The 16,152-nt window shown below is 36.2% G+C and overlaps 1 protein-coding gene and 1 long non-coding RNA gene across 6 annotated transcripts in view; one reads left to right on the top strand and one right to left on the bottom strand.

Moving 5' to 3' along the window:
- The window catches only part of RWDD4 (RWD domain containing 4), a 60,694-nt gene that overhangs the window by 4,055 nt on the left and 40,487 nt on the right, over window positions 1–16,152 (bottom strand). For all 5 annotated transcript variants that reach the window (XM_087874714.1, XM_087874711.1, XM_087874712.1 and 2 more), the window contains 7 exons: window positions 15,521–15,768; window positions 13,646–13,814; window positions 12,123–12,324; window positions 11,489–11,619; window positions 10,752–10,915; window positions 4,862–5,016; window positions 93–299 (listed from right to left, as the gene is read on the bottom strand). In XM_087874714.1, the coding sequence (XP_087730840.1) occupies window positions 93–299; window positions 4,862–5,016; window positions 10,752–10,915; window positions 11,489–11,619; window positions 12,123–12,324; window positions 13,646–13,814; window positions 15,521–15,768 (1,276 nt within the window). The remainder of the gene's footprint in view (window positions 1–92; window positions 300–4,861; window positions 5,017–10,751; window positions 10,916–11,488; window positions 11,620–12,122; window positions 12,325–13,645; window positions 13,815–15,520; window positions 15,769–16,152) is intronic.
- LOC117680208 (uncharacterized) lies at window positions 3,005–15,863 on the top strand. The gene is made up of 4 exons (XR_015729118.1): window positions 3,005–3,110; window positions 11,986–12,171; window positions 13,710–13,761; window positions 14,504–15,863. It is a non-coding gene; the product is annotated as an uncharacterized LOC117680208 (long non-coding RNA).

The raw sequence follows: 16,152 nt of genomic DNA, 5'->3' as shown, positions 1-16,152 counted from the left end.
TTGCAGAGACCTTAGATTGTTTATCATTGTTTGATTTGGAAACCAAGCTACCACAAAACTTTGTTGTTGCCCAAGTATTGCAGAAATTATACCTTTCCTGTGATTAAATTCCATAGTGTTACATAGCTGATTTTTTCCTCCTCATTGTAATTGGAAAGCACTAGATAATGCCCAGTATATGTTAAGGTAGCATTATATAAAAAAAGCATTGATTCTTTGCTCTCAAGTGTGTGGCGATAGGACATGGTTTCCAAGCTGAACACTGATAGATGATGTGCATAGTAGGAACACACAGCTATCTGTGAAAAGAGAAAGGCAGTTCTTTTTAAAACAAACATATTTAACATCTGGCAAAAATAAATTAAGCAACATGGTTCCCCTCTGCAAAGGTTTTGGCCTTGCTACTTTTTAGAGGGAAAAGACAAGAAGTAGGGAGCAATTATTTTTCAGTGTAATAGGACATGTTTGATTACTTTGTTTATGAAATAAATTATAGAAGCACTAAACTTCAACAATATAAGTATTGTGCAAAAGTACTAGGCAGTTGTGCAAAAATGCTGTAAATTAAGAATTCTTTTAGAAATAGAGATGTTAAAAGTTTTTTTTTAATCAGTTACCAAAATGGAAAGTAAATGAACAGAAGAGAATTCCAAATCAAATCGATATTTGATGTGACTACCCTTTGCCTACAAAACAGCATAAGTTGTTCTAGGTACATTTGCACACAGTTTTTGAAAAAACTTAGCAAGGTTTCAAGATTGTTCTAAATATCTATGGAGAACTAACCATCTTCTGTGGATGTAGGCTGCCTCAAATCCTTCTGTCTCTTCATGTAATCCCAGACAGACTCAATGTTGAGATCAGGAATCTGTGAGGGCCAAACCATAACTTCTTTATGCTGAAGATAGTTCTTAATGACATTGGATGTATGTTTGAGGCCATTCTCCAGTTGCAGAATAAATTTTCGACCAAACACAAGCCTCTCTGATGATATGGCATGATGGATAAGTATCTGCCTGAATTTCTCAGGATTGAGGACACTATTGATCCTGACCAAAACTCCAACTCCATTTGCAGAAATGCAGCCCCAAATGCAAGAAAGCGCCACCATGCTTCACTGTTGCCAGCAGACACTCATTATTGTACCACTCTCCAGCCCTTTGGTGAACAAACTGCTATAACCAGATATTTCAAATTCTGACTCAAGTCCAGATCACTGCCATTTTGCTGCACCCCAGGCTCTAAGACTAAGTATTCATATACAGTACTTGTTTCCACATCGGAGGTTTGGCATTTTGGCTGCAATTTTTCTATGAAGACCACTTCTGGCCAGATCTGGTCCAGAATGCGGCCGCGCGGGTAATCACGGGAGCCGCCTGGCGCTCCCACATAACACCGCTCCTGCGTGAGCTGCACTGGCTCTCAATGGTCTGGGTGCGCTTCAAGGTGTTGGTTACCATCTTTAAAGCGCTCCATGGCATAGGACCTAGTTATCTTCGAGACCACCTGCTGCTACTGATGACCTCCCACCGACCTGGGCGCTCCCACAGAGGACCTCCTTGGGGTGCCATCAGCCAAACAATGGAGGAGGGCCTTCTCTGGGGGCACCTACCCTCTGGAATCAACTGCCCCCAGAGATAAGGAGAATCCAAGACCTCGGTGCCTTCTGACGTGCCCTTAAAACTTTCTTTTTTCAGCAAGCCGGGCTGGCTTAACATATTTTTTAACATATTTTTAATTTTTTCATTGGTTTGTTATCTTAAATTGGGGCCAAATTAATATATATCCTTTTAATTGTTTTTAATGTTTGTATTATATGTTTTTATCTGGCTGTACACCGCCCTGAGTCCCTCGGGAGAAGGTGTGGTATATAAATTCGAAATAAAATAAAAATAAATAAATAAAAATAAATCTCTCTGAACAGCAGATGGGTGTACCTGGGTCCCGCTGGTTTCTGCCAGTTCTGTGCTGATGGCACTGCTGGACATCTTCAGATGTTGAAGGGAAATAAGCATGATGTATCTTTTCATCTCTACATTAAGTTTCCTTGGCCGACCACTGTGTCTACAGTCTTCAACATTGGCCATTTCTTTGTGCTTCTTCAAAAGAGCTTGAACAGCACATCCTGAAACCCCAGTCTGCTTCGAAATCTTTGCCTGGGAGATGCAGTATAACTGCCTTTTGTCTTGTTCTTGTGCTCAGGGTGTATGATCTGTGACATGAAACTCTCTTCCACAACCTCACCTGAGTAGCAGAGTTTGGCTATTCCTCACCCAGTTTTGAGCCTCCTACACAGCTGTTTCTGTTTCAGTTAATGACTTTCACCCTACATATGAAATTGATGATCATTAGCATCTGCTTGGTATAATTGGTTAATTGTACACCTAACTAATCCTACATAATCCCTGACTTTGTGCAAGTGTAAGAATTGATGTTGTTTTAAAGGCAAAGTGTGGTCACACCAAATATTGATTTGACTTGGATTTCTCTTCTGTTCATTTACTTTCCATTTTGTTATTGATAAAAAATAAACTATTAACACTTTTATTTGTAAAAGCATTCTTAATTTACAGTATTTTTGCACAATTGCCTAGCACTTTTGCACAGTACTCTGTTCACACAGGGTTCCTTTATATATCAGCAAAACTTATATGAAAATACATTTTTATTTTTTTATATTTAGTAAATTTATATAGCTACGACAATGAGTGGGATATTATATTGTTCCATTTTAAAACGAGCTAAATTCAACTCCAAATAATTACTGCATATGCTCTATGTTGGGCTGCACAGAAAAGTATCCAGAAGTTGCGATTGGTGCAAAATGTAGCAGTTAAGACTGTTATACTAAAGGATCTTTGAATACTAAGTATACAGGTGGCCTATGTTGAGCAACTGCCTTGTTTGCGGTAATTGGGACTGGAATTTTCATCACTAAGCAATGCAGTCATAAAGCATGATGTTATGTGACCATCGCTTAGCAACAGTAATCCTAGCAATCCCCATTGCCATCAAATGTGAACCTCACATGACCATGATGTATGAAGAAGCACTTGCTATGCCCTTGAAACAATCATAGGCAAGCAGGCCAGTGGTCAAGCTACAGGCAGGCAAGTTGGGACTATGGAGTACAAGCAGGCAGGAGCCATGGATGGGTACTAGGAGTAACAGGCGCATTCTATTGTGTATGGGCAAGAGGCCTAATGCTCTGAAGTATGACATTCTCATGTCTCATGGGTGTTTTCCTGGGTGTTCCCAGGAGAAAATTTGCAGTCTTGGGGGACTTGCAACCTCCTGCCGACTATCCCACTGACTTTGTTTATGGGAAGCTAGCAGGGAAGCTTACAAATGGCAATCACGTGACTGCAGGATGCTGCAATTGTCATAATTTCATGCTGGTTGCCAAGCATCCAAATGATCATGTAATAATAACTGGGAATGCTGCAATGGCTGCAACTTTGAAAACTGGACATACTTCCCCCGTTTAGCACCGCTGTAACTTCAAATGGTGATTGGGCACATGGTTGTAACCCAAGGACTACCTATATTCTAAAAACACATTTGGGTCCCACTTTACTTGCATTTATAAAATGTGCAATGGTTCATTTCTGTTCTGTTAATAATTTTATTATTTTATATTTTTAATTCTTTATTTTTTAATGTTACTTGCCTTTGCTTGTTTAAGCATAAAGGCAAAGTACAAATTAAAAAATAAATAGCGTATTTTTTGGAGTATAAGACACAGTTTTTTCCCTCCTAAAAGAGGGTGGAAATGTTGGTGGGTCATACACCGAATACAGCCGTTTTTGGCTTCCCGAAGCCCCGCTCTTCCCATTTTTGCAAAAAATGGGCCCATTTTTCACAAAAACAGGGTGCGTAGAGGGTTTGGAAGGCCTGCAGAGTGCTCCTAGGGGCTGGGGAGAGCACAAATGCCCCTGTTTTGGGGGAAAATGGGGACATTTTTGCCCTCCCCCAGCCCCTAAGAGCACTTTGCAGGCCTCCCAAACTTTTGTGCACCCCATTTTTTTTCAAAAACGGGCTCATTTTTGTGAAAAACGGGGAGCGCAGAGGGTTTGGGAGGCCTGCAGGGTGCTCCTGGGGCAGTGGTGAAATCTAAAATTTTTTGCTACTGGTTCTGTGGGCATGGCTTGGGGGAGTCATGTGACTGGGTGGGCGTGGCCAACTTTTTAAAAATATATATATACTTTTAAAGCATTTTTTACTACCTATTGGTCCGAACTGGTAGTAAAAAAATGTTTTAAAAAAGTAAAAAAAAAATGGTTCTGACAATCACGCAGCACAGCTGTGATCGTCAGAACCTTTTTTTTACTTTTTAAAGCATTTTTTTACTACCGGTTCGCCTGAACCGTAGTTTTTATCACTACCGGTTCGCCCAAACTGGAGCGAACCAGTAGCATTTCACCCCTGTCCTGGGGGCTAGGGGAGGGCAAAAATGCCCCCATTTTTGTGAAAAGCGGAGCACGCAGAGGGTTTGGGAGACTTGCAGAGTGCTCCTTGGGGCCGAGGAGGGCAAAAACCTTTTTTTTCTTACTTACCTCTTTGAAATCTTGGTGTGTCTTATATACTGGTATGTCTTATAGACCAAAAAATATGGTACATAATAAATGGCACCTTGGTATGATGCGCAAGACATCATGCTGTCATCTGTACCACACAGAACAGGAAGATACCAGCATTGAAAAGTCTGCATTAGTTAACTTTTGAAAAGTTACAATGTCAAATGAGTTATATTTTAATATATTTATAGAACAAAAGAATACATGTAGGATATTAAGCATGTTAACATTTAAATAAGTATGTACAAATACGTATAAATGGTGATTTGGTAAGTATAACTCACCTTCTCATCTCCACTCAGGAGGAACTGATCAATAGTATTGTTTTTCTCTTTAGCTAGTTTTTGTAATGTCTCTACCTCCAGTTTTAATGCCTTTTCTTTTTTCCTTTTCTTTCCAGTATTGGTTTCATTTCGCTTTTCCCAGGGATGCCATAATGCTAAGAGAAAGGCATATGTAAAAAAAAAAAATGGTATTACACATGAAATACCATTTCATGTAATTTTTGTGATTCTTAATAGTGGTGTTAAAGGACTTTAACAGCTATTTTGTCTCAGCAGAGTCAAACATTAAGCAATCTTGGGCTTTGGTTGGTATTTGGAGACTTCTAGGAAAAAAGATTGTAGGTTAGGCTGAGGAAATTTAAAAAAAATCTAAAAAGGACAATAGCAAGTTATAAATAGCAATAGCACTTAGACTTATATACCATTTCATAGTGTTTTTACAGCATTCTCTAAGCAGTTAACAGTATCAACATATTGCCCCCAACAATCTGGGTCCTCATTGTACTGACCTCGGAAGGATGGAAGGCTGAGTCCACCTTGAGCCAGTCAGGATCAAACTCCTGGCAACGGAATGCAGAGTTAGCCTGCAATACTGCATTCTAATCACTGCACCATTACTGCGCCAAAACAATACCCTTCCCCTATAGAAGGAGCCAATACTATAGTTCTCCCTGAAACATAAAGTTGGAGGAAGCAACCCATCAAACCTGAGACAACTGGAGCAATTGCCAGTTGAAAAATGTACAAGTCTTATTTAAAGTTACAGAAAATGCTTGACTGCCATTATTGTCTCAAACGGGTATGCTATGAAATATTAGAGGAATAAAGAATAGTGAGTGTCAGTTTCAACTTATTTCGCAGCAAATTGGGATTCTTTGGGAAAAGGTGGGGTACCAGTACTTTTTGCCACATATAATAGTTTCAGATTTCTACAAAGACATGATTGTATCCATTAAATCAAGGCTCCCCATACCCCAGTCTGCAGCCAGTCAAGAGCCAGACTGCGGAAATGAGCGAAGCCCCATCCATGTATGTCCAGGATCCAGGCAGTGTGTGAAACCACTGCCCCCCACCCCCATCCATGGAAAAACCATCAGTCTCTGATGCCCAAAAGATTGGGGGCTACTGCATTAAAACAAAATTTGAATTCTAGTTGTGCTTTTCAACAAGATAGCTTACAAATTTCTATAGCCTCTCAACTCAACCAACTGACTGGGTAGCTTACAATTCTAAAATTGTAAAACAGTTAATAAAAAATTAAAGCAATAAAAACATTCACGAAATAAATACGAACAGCAGCTATGATGATTAATCAACTAATAAGAATACCTAGTAATGGGACCCTTAACATATTCCGAATCCCAGGCCTGGATTTTAAAGTTTTGCAAAAAGTCAACAGGGTTGGGGTTTAAGATTAATGTTGCTTTCCATAAATGGATGATTAGGCCGAGATCCATAGTGATATTTTCAGCTTTCTCCATGAACTGTATCTACTGCTGATAATTATTTTAAAAGTTTCCTCAATTTTTAAAATCTATCTGCTATTGAATTTGTGTGTGAGACGAGTGTCTGTTTCTATTATATATGAAAATGGAAGAAGGTTACTACTAAATTCAATTTAGCCTTCCAAATATGATTCTTTGGTGTAACTTTTTTTACAAGCAGGGCAATTACTACAGCAATTTGAAACCCTTCTGTCATACTGTTTTTTGAAACTGGTGAAAGAGCACTCAGTTATAGTAATTGCTCCTTTGTTGCACACCTGGATCTAAATCAGAAATAGACCTAGCATTATCTCAATAAATTTATGAGGGCTTGATTTGGATTTGAGTTTGGTTGGTAAAACCAATTATTCTCATTTTTAGATGGAATGGTAATAAGGCTACAACTCAGGGGTGTCAAACTCATATCGTCACAGCGGCGTCACATGACGTATTGGGACTTTTTTCCCCTTCACTAAACTGGGCGGGGGCGTGGCCATCACGTGACGCATCTGGACCGCGGGCTGAGTTTGACAGCCCTGCAATAGCTGATACCAAACTATTCAAGCTTGGCAGGTCACACGCCAGAGATACATAAAGAATTTACTTTGCACTAAACAGCGTAGGTTTTGGTGGCTATAGGGAAGAGAGAATGTTGAATAAGCAATGTCTAATTGTCTGCCTGTCCTGCAAATTTATATTAAAAATTTTGTTTCCATGCAACAAAATTTTGTTTCCATGCAGGCATGGTATACCTGCCACCATCTCAGTCAGTCAATTGAGGAAAGAGCTATTGATGTGGAATAGCCCCCATTTCTCAAGAATGCATATCCAAAAACAGTTCAACTGATTCAAGCACCTCTTTATGCTTATATAAAATTGACTTCCTGAGGACCAAAGAATCATTTCTGGATCTAGCAAAATCAGAAAGCTTCCTCAAGTGGCCGCTTTAATTATAATTGACAGCTTCCAGTCTCCCTGGTGTGAGACAATACATGAAAAGTTTAAATCCTATGGTTTCTCATGGACAGCTATCACCTTGATGGGTTACAAATATGCAAGTCTTTAACAACATGCCATTGACTTAGAGCAACAATCAGATCTATAACTCTTGCCCAGAAACACCCTTCCAAGACACCACTTCACTTAGCCAGAAGCCTCAGTACATAACATCGCCTAAATTTAGAATGGCTCTGTCTATGGCTTGATCCAATGTCTTTCCAAAAGCAGTTATTGAGGGGAAAGAACATCCCTTTTGAACAGTGGAGGAGCAATCGAAATGCTAGATGATGTTCTGTTGTACTGCTGCCTCTGTGCTGACACTCATCAGAAGTTAGTATTCCCACCCAGCATCAGATACCCTGGTTGCACTGATTTCTTGTCTCAATTTGTTACTATCAGATCATTTGGATTCTACTTCAGAAATAACAGCCAAATATTGTTTCATGATTTATACAACATAATTTTTCTTCCTTCTAGATATGTTCCACAATTCGAATAGAGCTGTCTATTTATTCATTCTACTTCATAACAATATATTACAGTATGTCATTATTGTCAATTGACTCTTATTGTAGTTATTAGCTACCAGACCTATTTTAACAATATAGTCACTATAGATGAAGTCTAACTTTTAGATTTGAAACCATGATCACTACTCACATATTTTTCTTTCTTATGCATTACCTTACTACATTTTTCTAGATGTAATATTTAATTATTTTTCAATTTTATATAGCTACCCATGTCATGAGTAGTGACACTGAGTGGTGTACAATAGTCAGAAAAATGTATTTTTTGAAAAAGAATACATAGGTAAAAACAGACATTTAAAAATAGAAAAATCAGCATTAAAATAGAGATTATTAAAACTAAAAATGTACAAACCCAAAGCAGAGATAGTGAATACAGATAGTCCTAAACTTACATTTGGTTACTTAGCAACCATTCAGAATTACAATGGACTTCCCAAAATGTACTTACGACCCAATACTAAATTTCTGATGGTTAACCCACCGATGGTCACATGACCACATTTCAGCCATTCAGCAAATGACCTGAATTTATGGCTATTTGCAGCATCCCAAAGTCATTTGATCGATTTATGCCATTTTTGTCAAAAACTGGCATTTTTGACATGCTCCCTCATACCTCTTTCCTAGAGAAAGAAGTCCCCCAAAACCATGAATCTGGGGGATTCCATTGCCAACACAGAAATGGAGTCAGGTAGCTTAGGTAGAGTAGTTCTATTCAGCAAGGAGGCTGGTGTTTTAGCATTAGAATACAATAAGAATAGAATAATAATAAAGAGCTATTGGCTTCAAATGCCCCATAAGTCAAATAGATGTCCCCTTAATTTGTTTTTATCTTGTTCCTAGCCCATGAGTGAGGTAGCCTTATATTGCCTTAACTGAACCAATGATAAAGAATATTTTTATTATTCTGACAGTGTTAATGGCAGCCACAAGGTGTATACATTTTGTTAGGCTTTGTCACTTAGGAGGGAGGCTAGTGGGTTTTAGTGCCCTGAAACAGGTAACAGAGTCTGGGGTAGTTGCTATACAGCAAGGAAGCTGGTGTTTTTGCATTAGAATAGAATAATAAGAATAAAATAATGGAGAGGAGAGGAGAGAATAACAACAGAACAGAATAGAATATTGGCCAAATGTGATTGGACACACAAGAAATTTGTCTCCGGTGCATAAACTGTCTGTACATACAAACAATAAAGTAATATAATCGTAAGATGCCAGTAGAAGAAGGTAGTAGAAAAGATGAGAAGGATAAAGCTTACAACCATACTAGATGGTTAAATAGATATAAGACAGTACTGTGGTAAGTAGGTGTTCAGCAGAATGATGGCATGAGGGAAAAAACTGCCTGGACCTAATTGTTTAACAGTGTATGTCCAGGATGTGAGGAGTCTGTAGATATTTTCTCAGCCCTCCTGACCCATGCAATATACAGGTCCTCAATGGAAGGCAGCCTGGTTGCAATTGTTCTTTCTTTCTTTCAACTATCCATTGAAGTCTATATCTGTCCTGTTTGGTTGTTGTACTAAACCAGATAATTATAGAAGTACAAATGACAGACTCAGTCATTCCCCTATAGAACAGTATCAGCAGCTCCTGGGGCAGTCTGAATTTTGTGAGTTAACGCAGGAAGAACATTCTTTGTAATGATGGTTAGTGTTAGGTATTCATTTCAAATCCGGTACAATTATAATTATAATGGTTCTATATTTTGGATTAGTAATTTTATTATTTTAAATTCTTAAACAAGTCTTATACAAATTGCATAATGGCTTATTATATTAATTTTATGACCCAACTTCATAAACTTATAATTTTACTTGTATTTTGTGTTTTTATAGTTTTTTCAGTTTAGACAATTTTTGTCCTGTATAGGGTGCATTGATATCCAGTGTCCCTTTCCCCCCCAAAAATATTTGTTTTGCTGGTCAATAACCAAATTGATTGATTTCTTTAGGCATAGGGGGGAGTAGAGTGGGAGTAAATACCTAAACATGAATTACTCTTTGGGGACACAACTGAATTAAGGCAAAATTCAAGCAACAGTTCTAAAAGTAGCCAGTAATTTAAAAATTAAAAAAAAAAATAGATTCTTTGAAGATTGATAGATATTTCAATTAAATTAGGTATTTCAGAACTAATTTATTTTACTTTTTCTCTGCTCTCTGCCTACCTGTAATATTACTTCAAATGCTTGCAATGTTCTCAAGAAACTATCAGTTTAATAAAACGAAATTATACCCATTCTGCGTTTTAGCTGTATATGTAAATGATTGTTAAATGGATCACACAGGCCAAGAATAAGCTAATGTTGTGGAAACTTTCTGTATGACTTCAAAATATAGGTTATTTTAAATAAGTTATGTTAACTATGTATTAAAAATTAAGAACATCTATAAAGCATGTAGCCTGACAAGCAATGTTGAGTGGCATATCAGCAGTTTTTAAAAAGTGATAAATTCACCAGTGCCCCAAAAGATGCACTGCCAAGCATCTCAAAGTCTCAGTGCCACCCCCAGCTTCAGTATTCACTCAGCTAGCCACCAAACACCTGCTGTAAAGTGTTAAAAGTAAAGTATTGAATTTGGATCAGAAACACCAAGGTTCAAATCTCCAGATGAATCATAGAGTTTAACAAGTCATTCTGTTTCAACAAAACTGAAAGTTATTATTATTCAGAAGATAAAATGGAACAATCGTGCAGTCGTGTGAGCTTTCAAACAAAATGCAAAGCCAAAAATAATAAACCTGACGTCATGGGTTTTCTGTGGTTTCTCCAATTTACCAAGGAATGGTTTTATGTTTCAATTGTTACTGATTACTGCATAGAATTAGCTTTGACAATTTAGACTTTCAGTAGAATTAAATATTTGAAACCTGTTTTTTCTTTATACAAAACTCCTTTAGGTCTCTTCATGTTTTCTTTGGATGAGGAATGGGTAGTGGGTTGAGTACATTGCAAGACAAAATTTTCTTTGTATTCTGGTCTTAATCGATCCTTAATAAGTCCTGTCTCCAAGTTCCAAGTAACAAAATGGTCTCTGAAAATACAATAGGAATCAGACAAAACAACCAAAAATGTACTATTTTTTATTAGAAATTCTATTAATATACAGTAAACATTTAATTTGTAATAAAGCATAGGAGATAAATTTAATCTAAAATGTATGTTGAAAGGTAAAAGAATGCTTGAGTTTACAAATTTCTGCTAAATTTATCTGCTAAAATTAATTCAAATGTTATCACAAGAATTGCCACTTCATGTTGATTTTTTTTATTTTCAGTCTCAAAACAGACTTGAGCTTTCTGATTTTGCAATGTTATACTGACTCCACTGATTTTACAATTCACAAAAAAAGTACAATTTTCTAAAAAGATTAATTGGTTAAGGTTTGAAACTTAAAACTATTCTAAACTTGTAATAGTGATAGATGGTGTAAATAATGCAATTTCTTTCCACCTTAAGCAGTTTCTCGCCCGATCATAAGCACAATTGCAATTTCACTTAGTGACTGCTTTGCTTAATGACTCAGTTGCTGGTCCCAGTTGGGGTCCCTAAATAAGGACTACCTGTAATATAAATATGTGCTTTTTCAATAGCTGCAAGATGTTACCTGTTCTCAGAAAGACCAAGTAGAAGGCCTCCTTCTAGCATCTTGTATTCATTATTTGGACAAGGAATTATGTAAAGCCCACTCTGCTTCTTTATGTACTTCTTTTTCAGAAGATCATAAACTAACAGCGTCTGGAATTGCATAAAAAATTATTTCTGCTTGGTGTAGAGAAAGACCTGCTAAATTGTAATACATGTACATCTAGGAACCCTAAATGTTCCTGGTTTTCTCATACTAGGTGGTCTTAGGCCCCATCCTGACAATACCTCCTGCCACACACATATTAACAATTAGACAATCCCTAATTCCACACATATATCTACCATTTTAGTGTACTTCTATCCACTATTTTTCTCTATAAAATAACTTTCCGGCACTCAATTATTCAGGAATAGATGATTACCCATATTTTCTAGATTTAACTGACAAATTTAGACTTAAATTCATTAATTCCTTCAAAGATATTTAAACCCTTTAATACTTTTATTTCTCTACAGTTTGGATAAGGTTTTCCTCATTCACTACAAAATCATTTTCTTATCAGACTCCACTTTTTCTCAATAAATTCACCATTTGTGAAATCAGCTGAAAAGCAAAGAATCAGTATTTATAAAGGAAAAAATGTGTTTGGTACCTGGAAAATTGATCTTGGAGGATCTGCAAAGGAGGCTATTCCCTTGCCTGTAAGTATATAAAGTTTCATGTCTCTCGCCAGTACAACGTCTGTGTTCTCTACCAGCCCTCTTTCCACCCGCACAGCATTATGTTTACACTTGGATTTTAAAATATTCCATACTGCTATGACTCCCGGACTTGTGTTTCGGCACACAGCATACCTTTGGAAAGATAGATATAAATAATCTTGTTATTATTATATTGCAAAAATGTCAAAACATTGTTATTTCTCTGTTGTTGAAAAAATGGCAAGAAAAAAGTTTCTTGTAATTTGCCATATATTTGCTTGTGAAACACTATTCCTTACCATTATATTTTACTGCAGTAAAATAAAAACAAACATGATTTTATGTGGAAGTAGGATAGTTGGTTGTTTTGAGCTATGGAATTAGGATTAAGAATTGCAATATGTACAACTGAGTGATCAGCTATATGCCCACTTGCTTCCTTTATCATGAACTGTGCGCTGCATTTATGTCCCAACTTCCCTCCAAGAGCTCAAGAGCTTACTTGGGGATTTCCCCTCATTTTGGCCCCACAACTAAAAATCTGTGTGATAGTGGATGGCAAGGAAGGCAGTTATGAATTCAAAACCACTCATCTGATGAACAGCAAATCAAGCAACAAACAAACAAACAAACCCTCCAACATCCAATGTATCTTTGTTACTGAATCAAGATGATGTAGATTAAAGTTACATTATTTGAGAAAAACTGGTGTTCTGTTCAGGTAAACTGAATGTTAAAATGAAAAGATATTTCTATATGTAAGTTGTTGCTTCAATGCAGTAAACTCTAAGGTATATGTTCTACAAAAAGAATGATGTGGCAGAAGGTTAATTTGGTTCAGATTTATTCTATTTTTTGTGACAACTGCCAGGAATGTAATCAGAAGTATGAGCATCTAATCCTGAAATACAATGCCTGGCCTGTAATGCCATACTTATCTTCAATTCTGATATGCAAAGGCATTTTGTCAAATGCTTCCAATGTTTTTAATTCTGTGCGTATCTATTTCACAGGTTCCCATTAAGAGCCTTGAGCTGTTATTCCAGGCTTGTTTAGCACAGCATAAAATAAAATTACCATAATTAAATATAAAACTACTTAGTCCTCCAGTAATAGGGGTTATGTTGAAGTAAATTGGATGACCTATAAATTTTATAAATAAATAAATAAGGCAATGTATATTAATGCATAAATATTGAATAAATGAGGCAATGAGTATAAATGCATAAATATTGTGGAGGTCCAATTTCTAATTTTTTCTCAGTCCTACAGAAACTTTTGTAGCCTTTGGTTTTTCCACAATCTTGTTTCGCTTATACAGTAAATACAAGCAAAATAGAACTGTTACGTTGGGAACAGGCTGTTTCAATCTTCTGTCCTGCCTTTAGAATTGGTGAAAAATATATTCCGGGTCTCAAAGTGATACACATAATTTACTTCTAACATAAACTTCCCTCCTGCCTATTTTGGTTACCTGGGATAGTTTTTCATTGTCACAATATTCTGAATACCATTTGTTTTCTTTGTGTTGCTTGCAGTGACAGTCAAAGACTGGTCATTGATTTTGGAAGCCAAGTTCCAGGATCGAAGGTAATTATCTCCATCACAGAATGCTAAACAATATCGAAGGTCAGAGCATATACCTACAGATACATGAATTATGATAATTAGAAAAGATCATTTTGGCCATTGTTCAATAAATCTCAACATTCATTAATGCTTGTGTGATCATTTAAAAATATCAATTAAAGCTTGAGTTGGTCTAGGGAAGATATTCGTGAAAATACCATTAAAAAGGCTAAGAGTTGGCATTTAGAATAACTTTGTCCCAGACCATAAAATTGAGGGTATCTGCCAAGGTCTGGAGGGGCAGTGCTTTGGTAATAGAAGTGTTCCTGGCCTTTTAATTTTCAGTATTTCTATATAAATATGATCTAAAATGTGATCTGCATAAATCCTAAGCTAAATAAATTTATTCATTTATTTATTGAGGAAAATTATCCAAAACTGTGTGTGTGTGTGTGTGTGTTTATATATATATATAATTCATATTGTGGCAATGATTGGGCAAAATTTAGATTGTTGGCTATTCTTGCATGTGCAATGTAGGCACACAGACATTTTTAAGAATTCTGCTGAAATTTTTTTAAAAAACACAAGGCTATGAAAAGAATGGATATATTTGGAAGAAAAAGATATTAGTAGCATAGTAAGAAAAAAAGTGAAATGTATAAAACAATACAAATAAAGGAAATGCCGAATTTCATCTATCACTTGAGCAATATATTCTCTAGCTATGGAACTAACTAGATTATTTGTAATCTATTACTAGATCTTTCAGTAACATTGGTAACTGCATGGTGGACCATAGTAGGCAAAACTGAAAAAGTCGAGAGGATAATAATGAAGACAAGGAAAATTCTACCTCCATTGATTCTAGTTCAATACATCTAATTTAAATTATAAATGATTTTGTTTGTTTGTATAAAGCACTGCTGCCCATGTTCCCACTGACTATTCTTTTGCTACATTTTAATGATATTTTCACTTTTTAAACTCTCCTAAGGACCTTTAAGATACTATCCATTAAAAATGGCATCTGATGAGAATGGACTGTAGGGCTTATTTTAACATTCTACAAACCTTGACATAAAGATGTCCTGATAACCATTTTATAGAACATTTCCTCATGAATGCCATTGCATTATCCCTAGGCCATTGGTGAAGCAACCTAGATTTGCTTATAATTATTCTAGTAGGGGTTTTGGTCTTCTGTTAAAAGAAGTCTTGTCATATGAACCATCTGCTGTGGCTCATTGAATATTTAATATTTAATGTCAGGACCTTTGGTCAGATCAACTCCTATTGGCTTGAGGCTGATATGGATTTGCTCTCTACCCTTCAAGTATTGGGTTAATGCTCTTTTCAAAGAGTACTAGCTCTTTTATTTATGTGTTCAGTATTTTTTGAAGGAGTGCTAGACTTGGATTTAAAACTAGCACTAGCAGTCTCTGGAGAAAGCCAGTTCTGATACTCTTGAAGTCTATTTATATTCTGAAAAATGATCAAGTTTTGTCAGCTGTGAGCATTACAGATGTCTTATTCCTAAAGTTCATAATGGCTTTATGCTGGCCATACTTTTTTTTTACTGACTTGTAGATTTTTTGTAGCTCTCCACCCATGTTAGTCAATTTCTGAAAACAAATGCAGGATTGAATGAGAAGGAGCAGGCATCTCTATATTTTGATATTCTTGTTTACTTACTGAATGGGGAAAGCCTCTTACTTCTGGATTATTATTACACACTTTTTCTACAAAAATGTTTGAAATTCATAGAAAAAATACTTACCATCGACAAGGACTGAAGGAAATTTAGCCAAGTGTTTGTGGTCTTCAGACTCCAAGTTCCATGATACTATCTCAGTAGTACCAGTATTTGGAATAGGACTAAATGCCACAAGATGAGATCCCAAACGATTTACAGCAAAAGTGTGAATATAATCATTGCAGCAACCCTTCAGACTATGAGCATAAGCAAAAGTATGGACATTGTAGAGCTCTATAAGAACAATTTCTTGCTTTCGTATGAAAGGGCACCTATAACAAGATAATTAGTCTTAGATGAGATAGATACTCCTGAGTATGTCTAAAATGAATTATAGAATAAAATACTACATGTAAACAAAGAAAAATATGAATACCTAGCTTTATTATGAAAAATATACAAATGTGTTTAAAACTAGTTCCATTACATAAAATTTGAATCTGGTATGGTTCTGGCATGATGTAATGGCTGAATCTACAAATTGTGATTGGCACAGTTTGGTTAGTCCTGGTTTATTAAATAAGCCATAATTGACTATATTCACAAAACATATGTCAAAACTAACCAAATCATATTATTTCTTAGTCCAATGTGTGAATCTTCAAATGCCCGATATGTCAAATAGATGTCCCCTTCAATTTGTTTTTATCTTGTTC

Source organism: Pantherophis guttatus, chromosome 8 (genome assembly GCF_059756535.1).
Source record: "Pantherophis guttatus breed Tessera chromosome 8, ASM5975653v1, whole genome shotgun sequence".
NCBI lineage: Eukaryota > Metazoa > Chordata > Lepidosauria > Squamata > Colubridae > Pantherophis > Pantherophis guttatus.
This window is presented reverse-complemented; position numbering and strand designations above follow the sequence as displayed.